The following is a 14,510-nucleotide window of genomic DNA, read 5'->3' on the forward strand; positions in this document are numbered from 1 at the left end:
CTCAAAAACTTTCCATTAAAAATAAATGTGACATATTTGCACAACATTTGCATTACCGAAAAAAATATCGCATGACAGTCATTTCAAGGTCTATTAAATATTTTATTTCTCTATCGAAACTGGAAAAAAACAATGTCATGCTCTGCATAATAAAAATATTAAGATAAATCCAAAACTAATAACAGCTTTGTACAGTGCAAAAAAGTATCAACAAACGCTAGTATCTGCCACCGAAATAATTTCATATCATATCATAATTATATATCTGGTTTTGACAGAGTAAATTCGTTTATAATTTTGCAAACATTCTAATATGAGCTCGAAGACCAATAATTTGCTTAACTGATGAGTAATCAGCGAAACCGAAACCAAAACTGACCGCATGCGCAGCACCCGTTCAATTAGCGTATCTCTTAATTGTAAACATGACTTTCTTCAAGAACTACTGACTACTGACTACTGCTTCCAGGTAGATTACACAGGGTTTGCACAGTGAACGTGAAGTGACACGCCTTCGGGGGCAACCGACTTATCAACGGTGTCCACAAGCACTTAACTACTATTATAATTACATGCAAGTGCGCCTAATCCCACTAAATGTGGTTTAACGTGGCTTTGAGCAAAGACAAGATCATGCACATGGAGTGAATAGACGTCTACAGACAATCCAAAAAGTTAGTATTAACATGCGCGAGTACTTTGAAGCTAATGCGTATAGATTAGCTGTGTAATTTGTGTAATTTAATAGGAAAACATTCAAATTGAAATTATATGTTACTTTGATATTCATCAATTCAGTAGCAATTAATAATGTAGTAATGTCAATTAGGTGGAAAAATTCCTTTTAAGTTTATTTGCAAAGTATTAGAAACTAATGAATGTGTTTTTAACAGATACTTTTCATTTTGTATCGATTTAATGGAATTATTAGTATTGGGCGGGTTCCCCAGTAGATGTTATTTTTATCTTTTGTATTTATTTTGCATTTTTGCTTTTAATTTCTGGTTTTTATGATTTTACAAATACAATTTTCACACACAAAAAAAACCTGTAAAAATTACTTTTTATTTAGAAATATTAATTAATGAATGAATACAGATTGAATTACATATGAAAGTAGATCGTATAAATGAATGAACTCGTATTTCTTTAACATATGACTACATTCATTCATAAAAGTCTACCACACCGACATGTCCAATTTAATACGTTAAATATTCCCGATTTAATGATGTTAAATCAGCAAATGACACATGTTACATTTCACCTGTATGTAGTTACTATGAAACTTAGAGTTTGCTTTAAATGCAGGCGTACATTTGGTGCTTTTTCTTGACGTTCTATCAAAAAAAGTAAATGCTTAAGTTCCAGCTTCTAGAGATGTCTATTTTTGAATTCCCGCGCTTATCCAATCGGTACATTTTTTTATTTTCACGCTGGCAACACTATTATACACATTCTGTCAAAGTTAAACGCATATCGTACGATTAGTTTTTGTTTGGCGTCTATACAAAGAAATCAAAGAATTTTCGTGTGGCGATTTTTACCTTATGGCCTCTATGGTCTCGAAATGCGATCTTTTTTGATCACAAGGTATTACAATACGAATAGAATAAATAGAATATAGTAAAAAGTGTTGAAAAGTTAAGTAAAAAACTTGATATTATGTGTTACTTATATGTCAAAAACCTTTTCTATTTTCAATATAAAAAAGCATTACTGTTTTCCTAAATGGAAATGGTTTCTCTAAGTAAAATTTCAGAAATAGAAACATTCACTTGAAGTACTATCTAAAAAAGTACTATCTAACAGTAACCGTAAGTAGTGAAATGGGATAGTTCTGACGAAATCGAAATACAAATACATGTTTCCTATACAGGCACGGGATTTCTACACTTGCTTCTTGGGATTAATTGGTTGCGGCTGTAACCCGTAGTGTTCCATTATCTATAGGAAAACCTGATTAGTTAAAAATGAAACATGTGAAATCTTGTGTATTGAAGTCTTGGATAGAAAATATAATCGATATGACTTCAACGTTAAGAATTTTGCTAACTGAGAACTGAGCCACAAACCAATGAGGATCATGTTGGATCATGGAGATCAAGCCTTGGGGGTGGTAGTTTATAAGAGTAACTATTTTCTAATTTTAGTGCTGAAAACAATAATCATATTATTAAAAGAACTGAATATGAAATTCAATTCCGGTAGAAGTGCATGCATGAATGTTAAATAGAAAAATTTCTTGAATCGAAAAAAATCAATCAAGGGTTTAGTAATTTGATTTTAATTTATTTGTTTCTTTGAGCTCCTTTAAAATTTTAAATGCTGTACTTGTAGGTCTTGTGACTTCGAGATTTTGCATTCGTTATACAGAATAAATAGTCAATGAAAGAATTTTATTCTTCGATAAGTTGCACATTCGTTAAATTGGGTATTTGTTATATTCGACGTATACTGTACATTATAACCAATTATATATATTATTAGCAAAAATACTCGAGATTTTTCTAACAACATTCTTACGCATTATACTTAGGTTAAAACTTAAACCTATAGGTCTATAGCTCTATAGGTCTATAGTATAGTCTAAAATTTTGATAACGTTTATGTTTTCTAATTTTCACGATAATTTATTTTCAGATCTTTTTTATTTAAATAAATTTGTGCAACATTCTAGCACTTTTTCTGCAGACGATTCAGCAACCAATAATCCCGTATATCCCGTAGGCCATCTTCAGTATATAGGATCAAAAAAGAAAACTAAGCAATGTATTTATTTTGAAATCATTTTGATTTGTATTGAAAACTTAGGATCATAAGCTCGGTTTAAAATAATTAATAGCTCATATTTTAAGACATATATGTATATAAAAAAGTATAACCAGTAATTTATGTGGTTATACTTTTTTTGAGAGAATTTTTGTAATCAAATAAGCATCTAAGCCAATAATCAATTGAATAAATTTATTAAATAAAAAAAGTTTTAATTATTTATTTCACTTCAGGTTGCTTAACCTGCAATGAAATTAGGATCCAAAACAAAACTTCAGAAAAAAAAACTAAAAAGTTTAAAAATTATGACAACGTAAGTTAAAGATTTTGTAAAAACCTCGTAAAAATGTTGATTTAATTTAAAATTCATACGCTGAGCGTGTAGGCGCATAAAAAACCTAAATTATATACACAAAGTCAAGTAGAACAAAATAACAAAATTATGACAGTAAGACTAAGGCGATATTACTGAAAAATGCTGAATCTCTCCATAGATACAGCCAAATAACAACTGACCGAAACATAAGTAAAAAACTTCCGCTTGCCACTCACTAAATGTGGAGGCGGCACCAAATGCCAATGTAACATCACTTCAAGCCACAAAAGTTTCATTTACAAGACCATCAACTACTGACTTTGGGAAGGAGACGCACGTCTGTACTTTTTGTTTCTTTAAAATCACAATTTATTTTTAAATTTTTAGCCAAAACTAAACAACAATTCTTAACCAAGACCAGGACATACCAATTGATATTTTCCTAGCAGACACAATACACAGGGTCTCGGAAAAATCAGTAGGAAACACATATCAAATGAACATTGCAGGAAAATGGTGCGAGATGCAAGAAACACAATACTCAGGGTCTCGGAAAAATCAGTAGGTAACGCATATCAAATGAACATTGTAGGAAAATGGTGCGAGATGCAAGAAACACAATACTCAGGGTCTCGGAAAAATCAGTAGGTAACGCATATCAAATGAACATTGTAGGAAAACGGTGCGAGATGCAAGAGACATTCCTTTCCCAAAAATGATGTAAGCCAATGTAGTATTGATATTCTCTATTAGAAAAAATGGAAAATGAACAAAAACAAAGTTCACTAAAAATTTAACCTAAATTTAAATTATTTTAAAGAATATAATAGAATACTTTTCTATTTTCTATTACTTTTTGGATATTTTTCTTTTCTATTCTGTATGTAAATATATATTAAATATGTATGTACACCATCTTGCTTATGACATTGCTCGTTCTTAAACTAAAAATTTAGTTCAAGAATTTACAGGATTCCACATACGAAAGATCCCCACGTCCAGTACTTTCAGACACCATGTCGTTTAATAGAAAAGTAATGGTCAATAAAACCTTGATTATTACTTTATACAGTTACTACTATATTTTACATTCTATTTACCAATTTTTACTGTTTAGTTTTAAGCTCTTTGCCAGCAAAGCGACTAAATATGCTGATCCCAAATCTTCTTCTGGTCCTGCTGCATGACTTTACTAACAGTCCGAAAGAATCGTTTATGCTTATGTAATAGTATCAATGTATTAATATGTATAAGCTATATACATCATTTTAAGTACAAATATCAGCGTTCAATTTTTCTATAAACAAGGCAAAAATATTATTTGGAAGAAGAAAACCCAAAACTCGATAAGTGTAATCTTAGGTTAAAGTTTTATTTATAACAGTGCTTCAAAGTTTAGAATAGTGGTTTTTAATAATTTGGAGACTACTTTCACTCTGTGGGATCATCTTTTACATTTATGGCATTTTCTTAGGAAACACTCTGTAAAATTAGAGAAGAGAATGTTTAAAGATAATAAACGTTACCATAATAAACGATAATAATAATAAACGATGTGCAAAATAACGGGATATGAATATAATGTATTACTTCAGTTTGATAGTATATCAAACAACAGAAAACTCTTACGTTAATCTTACAATAACACTAGTTTATAATACACTACTGAGGTAACTTCAGATAAAAAGTTATGGGAGTATATGCAGGGTAACGGTTTTTTGAAAATAACTCGAAAACGGTACACAAGAAAAAAAATCGTTGTGATTTTCGAATTCTTCGATAATTTCCCTATAGGAAATATAAGTCTCGCCTTTGGAAATTTTAGGCTGTGAACTAGTGTAATTTAGCCAGTTGTGATATATAGACTGATATGTATGATATGCCAAGTCTTAGGAACTTACCTTCCTAAGAAGGTAGTTTAATATAGTTAAACTCCACCGGAGCAAACGCAACAAAATTTTACAGGATCTGTTCAGTATTTTTAGAAGATATTTCATCTATTTATAGAAAATTTTATTTACAATAACTTTTGACAATAATGAAACAAAGGGATAAAAACTATTACAGATGATTTATAATAAATTTTTTTGTCTGTGTAAACATGACAAGAAAAGCTTAAGGTCTTAGGTTTAATAACAAAAGTGCTAAATTAATACTAGTATTATTTTTTGTTTAATTCTGATACTAGTATTTAGAAAAACCTGTTATTGTAAAACTGTTTTTTGCTATTTTTATTTCTAATTTAAACTGTGCGGTCAAATTTAGTTTGAAAGATTGTTTTATTGTCCGGAAATATTGAGTTCCTATATAGACTTAATTATTTAGGACTAACTTATTTTTTAAAAAATAGGTTATTCCAAGAAAATTTTCTTCTCCTATACATAATAATGACATTGTACATGATTCTATATACTGCCTAATGCATTCGACTTTTCCTCATAAAGAAGGACTAAACCTACCAGAAAATTCGTCATTTTCAGCAGAGCTGCAAACCCGTATGTCCTATAAATACAGCCAATTTATACACGCTACTCAACTGCACAAAATCTCAATAAATCCTCACGTTGCCTAAAAAACTTCCTTATAGGCTTTAAAAGTCGGAAAACGTACTCTAAATTCTATGGTAAACAACATCTCTAACAGCATAAGCCTCACTCAACGCAGACGTTGTCATTGGACTTCCTTTCACTCAAATGTTACTTGCACCATTGCAGTTGGTGTGAATGTGTGTGTTCAGTTAATACCATTTCAACGGCTCTGCACGGCATGCTTGTGTGTAAAATATGCGTTTCTGCTGCAATGTAGTACCCCCCGGAGGCATCTCGTCCACAACTTTAAAATGTTCACAATGCAACATTCCATCGAGTGGCAATTCAGATAAGCTTATTTCTTTTTCTTTTTGTTGTTGACATTGTTGTTGTTGTTGTTGTTGTTGTTGGTGTTGTTCTTTGTTCATTTTTTTTTTAATTCTGTGCTTGTATTTTATGGTATGTCGTTACAACAATAAAGTATGCTCAATTGCGTTGTCTTTGTTTTTGTTGTTGTTGTTGTTGTTGTCGAGTGCTGATCATTAAATACTTTTGCTGGTATTATTTTTTACTGGTTTTTTGTTAGTAGAATTTGTGTAAAGTTTTTTATTACTCGTTTTTACTTGTTTTTTGGAATTTTTTGCTCTTCATATGCTGGAAGGAGTGTGCAATATGTGGTGCACAAGCAAATGCGGTTCACTAGCAAATGAGCCAGAACATTGAAGGAGCGGTAAAAGCTTGGCATGCTTAAATTGGAATTTTCGTTTTCATTGTGCACCCAAAAAACGCTTTCATTGTACGTGTTGCTACCAGCCCGTGTCTGTCCGGGTCTATGTCAATACATCCGCCAGCATCGGTTTTTATGTGTTCGACACTCATTAATGATAACGGACTTGTAGTTATCAGATTTGGTAATTAGAAAATTCAAACGAAATAACTTAAAACGAACGAATCTCAATTTAATAAATTATTATGAAGGAACTAATTTAGTGAACATAAAAAAATAATTGAAGATTAATATTTGAGTTATGGACTTTTTTGTTTATGGAATCTTCTCTCTTGATTCGAGATTAACTGTAAGTGATTAAATCTTGAAATGATTAAAATATACATCATATACATTACCTTACTTAAAAAGGAATTCTATATCACGGGTCTCACACAAGTTTAAGTTAATTGGGAATTAATGAAATGAAACATAATAATTTTCAAACTGTTTATGAATAAGTTCTGACTTATTGTTGGTTAGTCTGATCTTTTTAGATCAGTATGTCTCGTCTTAATACCTTTTTCTGGCTAAGGACTACGATCACGCGTGCATGTCTTTAGACGTATATTATTCTAAATTTTTAGATTCAAATTTTACCATTGATATGTACAGATTCTTATAAATGTTTTCTATTTTGACATACCATGATGTTCCTGTGATTACTCTTCGCATTTTGCATTACACTCTTTGCAATATTTAAATATTTTATAAACTAGCATTACCAAATAAATTCAGTTCAGATCCAAAAATCATGTACCATTAAATCATATGGTTTAAAGGTACTCTTATATAGGATGATCTTATACTTTAAACCTAAAGAAGATAAGCTGTTCAAAATAAAGTGAGTCTTTTATTAGAGTAATTATCGTGGAGAGGTTTCTATTAAGGGTGACACAACGGAATTATTACGTTGCTTCATAAATGTCATTGGGTTAATCGTTTTTCTAGCAGTCACCTTTAAATTGCTTTGAAACTTTTCAAATATTTTTGAGACGATATACTCGTAGTATTACTGTGTCGTCGAAACTTTTAGGACAAGCTGAATATTTAACTGACAGATAGACAGATTTAACAAGAAATAGACCTACGGATTGAACAATACATTTAATAAAGTCGCTATAAATGCTTATGCTATTAAGCATAGCTTAAACTCGAAGTTTTGAGTGAAAACCAGCCTTTTTTTCGCTTAAACTGAACTTATTATTATAAGTTAAGAAATAACACTGAAATGATTCATGTTTCCATACAAAACATTTAAATAATAAATATTAATAATTAAATAATTTTGCAATGTCAACACATTTTTCGGCATTAAATACAAAACAATATGATATCACCTTTTATGGGAAGTTCATTAGCTAACATTTTTAAGACTTTTAAGATTGTTTTTTAATAGCAACAAATAATTTGTTGTTGTAACCTTGAGTAATGTGTCGATACTAATTAATTACTTAATTACTAAAATAACAAAACATACATCTAATTCAACAACAAATATTTTCCATTACATATAATATCTCGTTATTAGGAAACAGAAGATCTAAAAGATACATTTTTCAACAGAGAAGTAGTTCGTTTTGAACACTCGTATTATGGATCCTTTTGTTATTGTAGATATTTTCTTCATTTTAAACAATAGAAGGTTTCATAAAGGCACCTCTGCGTCAAAAGTAATATATCTTGTATTTGAATAAAAAATAGCCAAAAAGCAACCAAAAAGACCCCAGTGTATTCTGCAATCAAGTTAATAGATACCTCTCCCAATCAAATATATATCCCATCATTTTAACCCACAATCATAGTCTTCAATTTATATCTGTCGATCCATATCTTTTGAACACATTGACGACTATCGCAATAAGGATCTATTAATGACTTTGAATACAGATGAGGGTTTCTGTTTTACACAATAATAATAAGGCCTCAGTAGTGTAGTTATAGAAAAACTCAGTTCTTCACAGTTATTTTTCTATCATTTTTCAGAACAGATAAAGGATTTAAAATAGTAACAAAAAACTGAACAATATATACTGTCAGAAGAAAACCGACAAATGTCAAAACAAATGTTATTTTGATTTTGTTTACAACTTAAAGCCTGTTTTCATTTACACCTGCAGATGTCTTTGAATTCTGATTAATCAATTCAAAATTCAATAAAAGAGGTTGCTTTTCTTTTTACAGAAAATAGTATCCAGTTTCTGATTTGCTAACACAAAAAATCTTAAATTTACCAGCAATACATTAATATATAATATTATATACTATTAAAGTAATATACTTTATAAACATATACTATATGTGATGCTAGTCATGCTTTTTGTAAATAAACCACATAAATTTATTCGCACCTACTTCTGGTTCTATTTCTGTATTTGATTCCATGTCACATGGACCTGGATATTTTTCAGAATTTGGTTTTTCAGCTGTAAATTCTAGACCTTATGTAAAGGAAAATGAAAGTTATTATCAAAATGTTATAGATGTGACCTACACTGTTTGAATTTAATCGCATCTATTTCTGGTTTAGTTTCTCTATCGGCTCCGATGTTAGTATAAGGATATTCATCAGGTTTGGATTCTTCAGCAGAAAATAATGAATCTACTGTATATAAAAATTACGTTTAATCAGATCGTTAATATGATTTACAAACATTTTACCAACAAGAAATAAGTAACGAAGGCCTTCGAAAGACTGCATTTCTTCAACTGAAAATACTGAATCTAATGGAATTAAAAATAAAGCTTATAGTATAGCTAATTAAGATCTGATCTATAAAGAGCGTACCAGGTGAAACTAAAGTAGGAAGTTCATTATTTCTTTTTTTATTGTGCGAATTTTCTTTGCTTCTGTTTGCTTTACCCATCTCTTCTCGATTTTTCTTTTTTTCATGTTTCTGTTCATTTGCTTTTTCTTTATTTGTCGTTTCACCATTTACTCCTTTTTCATATGGCTCTGTTACATTTAGTGTTTTTCCAATGTTCGTTTTCTTAATTTTCTCTTTTTTATCCGTTTCTTCTTTAATTATATTCATATCATTTACCTCTTCTTCATTTATATATTCTTTCATTATCTTTTCTTCACTTATATCTTCTTCTCTCGTCTCTTCTTCAATTATATCTTCTTCTCTCGTCTCTTCTTCATTTATATCTTCTTCTCTCGTCTCTTCTTCACTAATCTCATCTTCTTCATTATTTATCTCGTCTTCACTTGACTCCTCTTCATTCAATGTTTTTTCATTGATCTTTTTCGTAGTTCGAAGAAAAGATTCTTCATACCATTTTTCTTCAACTGTTTTTTTATCGTTTATCGCTATTTCTTTCATCATCTCTTCATTTATATCTTCTTTTTTTATCTTTTCTTCACATATATTTTTTTCTTTTACTTCTTCTTCATTCATATCTTCTTTATTTATCTTTTTTTCATGTAATTCACTTTCGTTTAATATTTTCACAGCAATATTGTTATTTTTCTCATTTTCATGTGCTTTTTCTTCATTTGTGATTTTGTCACATCTCTCCTTTTTATTTATGTTTTCTATATTTATCTCTTTTCTATATATCACTTCTTCATTTATCTCTTCTTTATTTATTTCTTCATTTATTCCTTCTACATGTAACTCTCCTTTATTTAAATTTTTTTCATTAATCTTGTTCCTAGTTTGTACTTCGTCTGCTATTTTATCATTTGTCTGTTTATCATTTAGCTCTTCTCTTATTAACTTCTTTTCGCTAATTTCTTTCTTATTCATCCTTTTTTCATTGATCTCGACCTCATTTATCCCTTTTTCTTTAATCTCTTCTTCATTTAATTCTTTTTCACTTACATCTTTTTGATCTATTTTGTTTTTATTTAGTTCTTTTTCATATACTTCTTTTTCGTGTATCTCTTTAGCGATTATCTTTTTTTGATTTATCTCTTTTCCGTTTATCTCTTTCTCGTTTATCTCTTTTTTATTTATCTCGTTTTCATTTATCTCTTTTTTATCTATCTCTATTCCATTTATCACTTCCTCGTTTATCTCTTTTTCTTTTAACTTTTTTTGATTTAACTCTTCATTCATTATCTCTTTTTCATTTATTTCTATTTTATATAACATTTTTTCATATATCTGTTTTTCATCTACCTCTATTTTATTTGTCTCGTTTTCAGTTATCTCGTTTTTATTTGTTGCTTTTTTGTCTCTATATTTGTTGTCTATCTCTTTGTCATATATTTCTTTTTCACTTCTCTCTTTTTCACTTATCACGTTTTTATTTATCTCTATTTGACTTTTCTTTTTCTCGTTTATCTCTTTCTCTGTTATTTTTTTTAGATTTAACATTTCATCTATTATCTCTTTGGTACTTATTTCTGTTGTTTCATTTATTTCATTTTCATCTATCGCTTTTTCATTTATTTCTTTTTCGTTTATCTCTTTTTCAATTATCTTATTTTTATTTATTTTATTTTTATTTATCTCTTTTTTAGTTATCTTTTTTTTATTTATCTCATTATTAGTTATCTCTTTTTTATTTATCTCTTCTTCACCTATCTTGTATACACTTACGTCTTCTTCAGTTGAATTTTCACCTGAAGCAGTTGTCTCTGTTATATGTGAGAATAAGGTTTTAAGAATGATCTATTAATTAAATTATATATTCTTACCAATTAGTATATTGTGTTCCATTGCTCCTTAAATTATGTTAATAGTTGCTTATATATTATTCGTATCTCTATAGATATGTATATGTATACTTATACATATATTATTGTCGCAATTTTATAGATTTCTACAAAAACATTTTCATATTCCAATAACTTAAAAATTGCATTAATGAATATCTCTTTTGTTAAAAAATCTTTGAATCGCAAAAATAAAAATCATTAAAAATTTGTTTTGATGTCAGAGTTGTGACGAGCAGATTATTATTCCAAAACACCTGTTGAATATTTCAATTTTTATTTTATTCTCTTTTGTTTCTTTTTCGTGTTGTACACAAATTTAATTATTTTTATTTACATATTTTTCTTTTGTATATTTGGGCGCGTAAATTCAATTACAGAAAAACACTGAAAAACAACAAAAACAACAAATGCAAGTAAACTTCATTAATAGAAAACAAGATTTTTGACAAATATTTTTTTAAAATTTTTTATTTGCTCTTGTTTGTTTACGTTTTCATTGAAAAATGCACACAAACCAAACAAATTTGAGTGAACAAATTTTGTTTGCAACTAACAAGTTGCTCATTCACAAATAAATTTTGCCTGTGCCATTTTCAATCGTTTTCTCAAGATCTCTTAATTTGTTTTATTTTCATTGCTGGCTTACCACAGATTAGTTTACGTTTTATTTTCACCACAAAACCTTTTCTGTGTTGAATTTGTTGCTGCACGACAAACAATTTGAAACAATTACACAACAAAGATACATATCACGAGTCATGACCCCAGTTAATCAATTAATAGAAATGCAAATAAATATATGTGCGAGTAGTGTAGTTAAACACTAATTTGCCGCGTATAAAATTTTAAGAAAAAAAATTCAGGTAATATAAAATTATTCGTTAGTCATTTTTTTTTACATTTCAACACATGACATGTTGATGATTTTAATATAATAATTGATAATTATCATAAATTATATATATATTCAGGCAATTGTCACACAATTTGTTGTCATGTGTAAGTATGTGTGAATAGTGTTCACATATGATTTTATGTAGTTCATATAATATTTTACTCACAGTAAGGAGAGCAATAACAAAATACTAATAAAATAAAAATATTAAACCGAAGGGAATGCATTGTAGAAGAATAGAAAGTACGAAATTATAAAAAATAATATAAACATTGCTGAAAAGAAACAGCACTCAACGATCGTACACAAACCGGCGAATGAGCGACCCACCAAACACGTTGTCAAGTCAAAGCCAACAACAAAAAGCAAAACAAAACTAAGAGAACCAAAACAGGAACGTGAACTAACGACGCCGTAGCTGCTGAGCTGCTGAGCTGATGCAACAAGAAGAAAACGGAACTCTTGCAAGCAACAACAACGATAAATTCGATTGTTTGTTCACTTTACTTGAATTTTGTATTTACTTTCTGCTTCTGCCTTAGCACTTTCCGATTTTTTTTTCGTTTTTCTTAAAGCATTTCTTTTATTTTCTCGTTAGCAAAGTAAACCGAAGCACGCAGTCGAATTTTAATAAGGAAATTACGGGTGTTGGTAAGAACAAGAACACAAACACAAACAAAAACAAAAACAAGTTGAAAATGATAAAATAAAATTTTTGATTTCACTTAAAAGAACCAAATTTTAAATTAAACTTTAAATTTTTTATGTTTCGTTTAGTTTTGATTTGATTTGATTTGGTTACACTTTTGACAATCACTTTTTTGCCTTACTTTTTAACATTTTTCTTATTGAAATCACTTCTTGGCTCATAAAACAGGTTTACTTGTTGCACTTTTATTTGCCATTTTGTTTTCTCTATTCACATTTTTTCTTTGCACTGCCGCTTTATTGGCTTCACGGCTATAATGGCAGAAAAAACCAAATTAATAATGCCTGTCTATCACAGGTCAAGGTTAATCATCATCGACTTCCATCAACTTTTACTATTATGTAAACTTTATATAATTTAATTAATTTTTGTATTTTTCATCAATAAATTTTTGCCATCAATACAAAGGCAGCTCCAAGCACTAAGCACCAACCACACACGTCACGGCACGTCGTCAACAGGTGAGAAACCGTTTAAAAGGCAAATTCAAGAAATTTATTTTTTGTAATTAGTTCCGTTCCAAACCATTTAGCAGATTATTAGGCAGTCGCATTTACTTTTAAAGCACCAACGATAAAAATTTATTCCACTAATTTCAAAAGCAAATACATTTTTTTGTATGTTATTTCCACTTTTTTCTTTCTTGTATATTTTATTACTAATCAAATTGTTATGTAAACCCGCTCCGCTGACACTGACACTACCAACTTTCGTATTCGCTCGTTCGCTCAAAACTGAACAACTCCAATCTGATTAAACAACGCTTTGAGTACAATTTCAATTCCATATCGTTTTCGTCAAGCCAGAAACGAATAAACGAGTGACAATGATCTTACTATCAGGTTCTCTTTTTTCTCCACGTACTACGCTCTTAAGAAATTAACTTCTTTTCAACCATTCAGTCAGACCATTCTCTATATGTGTACCCTTTATGACTATTCTTACCATTAGTTAGCAACAAACCAAATTAGTTAGTTAGTTAGGATCGTATAAACCAAGTGTAATACATGTAATGATTATAACAACAGTTATAATATCAATTAAAAATGTAAGACAAAATAAACCGAACGGTTTAGGAACTGATAGCGTGCACTGATAATAGTGGTCAGTTATTGCCCTCCAAGATTTGAGAAGGCATAAATAAAAATCTTACTGCTTTACCACTCTTCATTTCAATTATATGGAAAAAAATGACACGCTTTTTAAAACTAAAGCGAAGTACTGCTATAAAAAGGTTTTATATTTATTGATTAAAATATATTTATATTGATTAAAAAATAGAGAAACAACGACAGCCGTGTGTTTGAAACCCGGCTTTTAGTTTGACTCCATTTCTAAACAGCTTTAAGCGTAGACGTACTTAAAAAAAACTCATCAAAACACTACCTAAATATCCAGACTGAATTGTAATAAGGTAAGTTAGTGATTTTATGGATATAATGGGCACTGCTTCTCAACACTACTAATTCATTAAATAGTATAACTCCTCAGTATTATTATCAAAAATATGCTTTCAAGATTGATTATGATGGCTAAATGAGTAAATGATTATTCTTAAGTTGCTACCTACACAATAAGTTCTGAAATTATCTATGGTGTTTGAGCCAATGAATCTATTAGTATGATTAGTGCAGACAGAGTGCTGACAGCTATCTCTGAAGCTGGTGGTATAAGCATATTAGTAATCTGATACACTCATCATACACAGAATATGATTTATTCTCTAGTGCACAATTTCCTGATCGTCAATTGATGGAAACTTCCGCGATATTAAGCGTTCATCCAATTTTAATATCAACAATTCATTTACTTAGCAAGTTATGCTATATTTTATGCAAATCATCATATATAA

The 14,510-nt window shown here is 29.4% G+C and overlaps 2 protein-coding genes across 2 annotated transcripts in view; both read right to left on the minus strand.

The window, feature by feature from the left end:
• The window catches only part of LOC119675471 (dystrophin, isoforms A/C/F/G/H-like), a 160,528-nt gene extending 150,772 nt beyond the window's left edge, over positions 1-9,756 (minus strand). Inside the window, exons 1-4 of the mRNA XM_038086678.1 lie at positions 9,174-9,756; positions 9,047-9,109; positions 8,880-8,990; positions 8,737-8,826 (exon numbers count right to left, since the gene is read on the minus strand). Of these exons, the coding sequence (XP_037942606.1) occupies positions 8,737-8,826; positions 8,880-8,990; positions 9,047-9,109; positions 9,174-9,714 (805 nt within the window). The 5' untranslated portion in view covers positions 9,715-9,756. The remainder of the gene's footprint in view (positions 1-8,736; positions 8,827-8,879; positions 8,991-9,046; positions 9,110-9,173) is intronic.
• A 33-nt stretch (positions 9,757-9,789) lies between these two features.
• Positions 9,790-10,748, minus strand: LOC119675472 (protein PF14_0175-like; the record flags this gene model as incomplete). The annotated part of the gene is made up of 1 exon (XM_038086679.1): positions 9,790-10,748. A coding segment is annotated over exon 1 (921 nt), but the record flags the coding sequence as incomplete, so codon positions are not given.
• Between the last annotated feature and the right edge of the window lie 3,762 nt (positions 10,749-14,510).

This window comes from Teleopsis dalmanni, chromosome 2, assembly GCF_002237135.1.
Source record: "Teleopsis dalmanni isolate 2A chromosome 2, ASM223713v2, whole genome shotgun sequence".
In the NCBI taxonomy this organism is placed as follows: domain Eukaryota; kingdom Metazoa; phylum Arthropoda; class Insecta; order Diptera; family Diopsidae; genus Teleopsis; species Teleopsis dalmanni.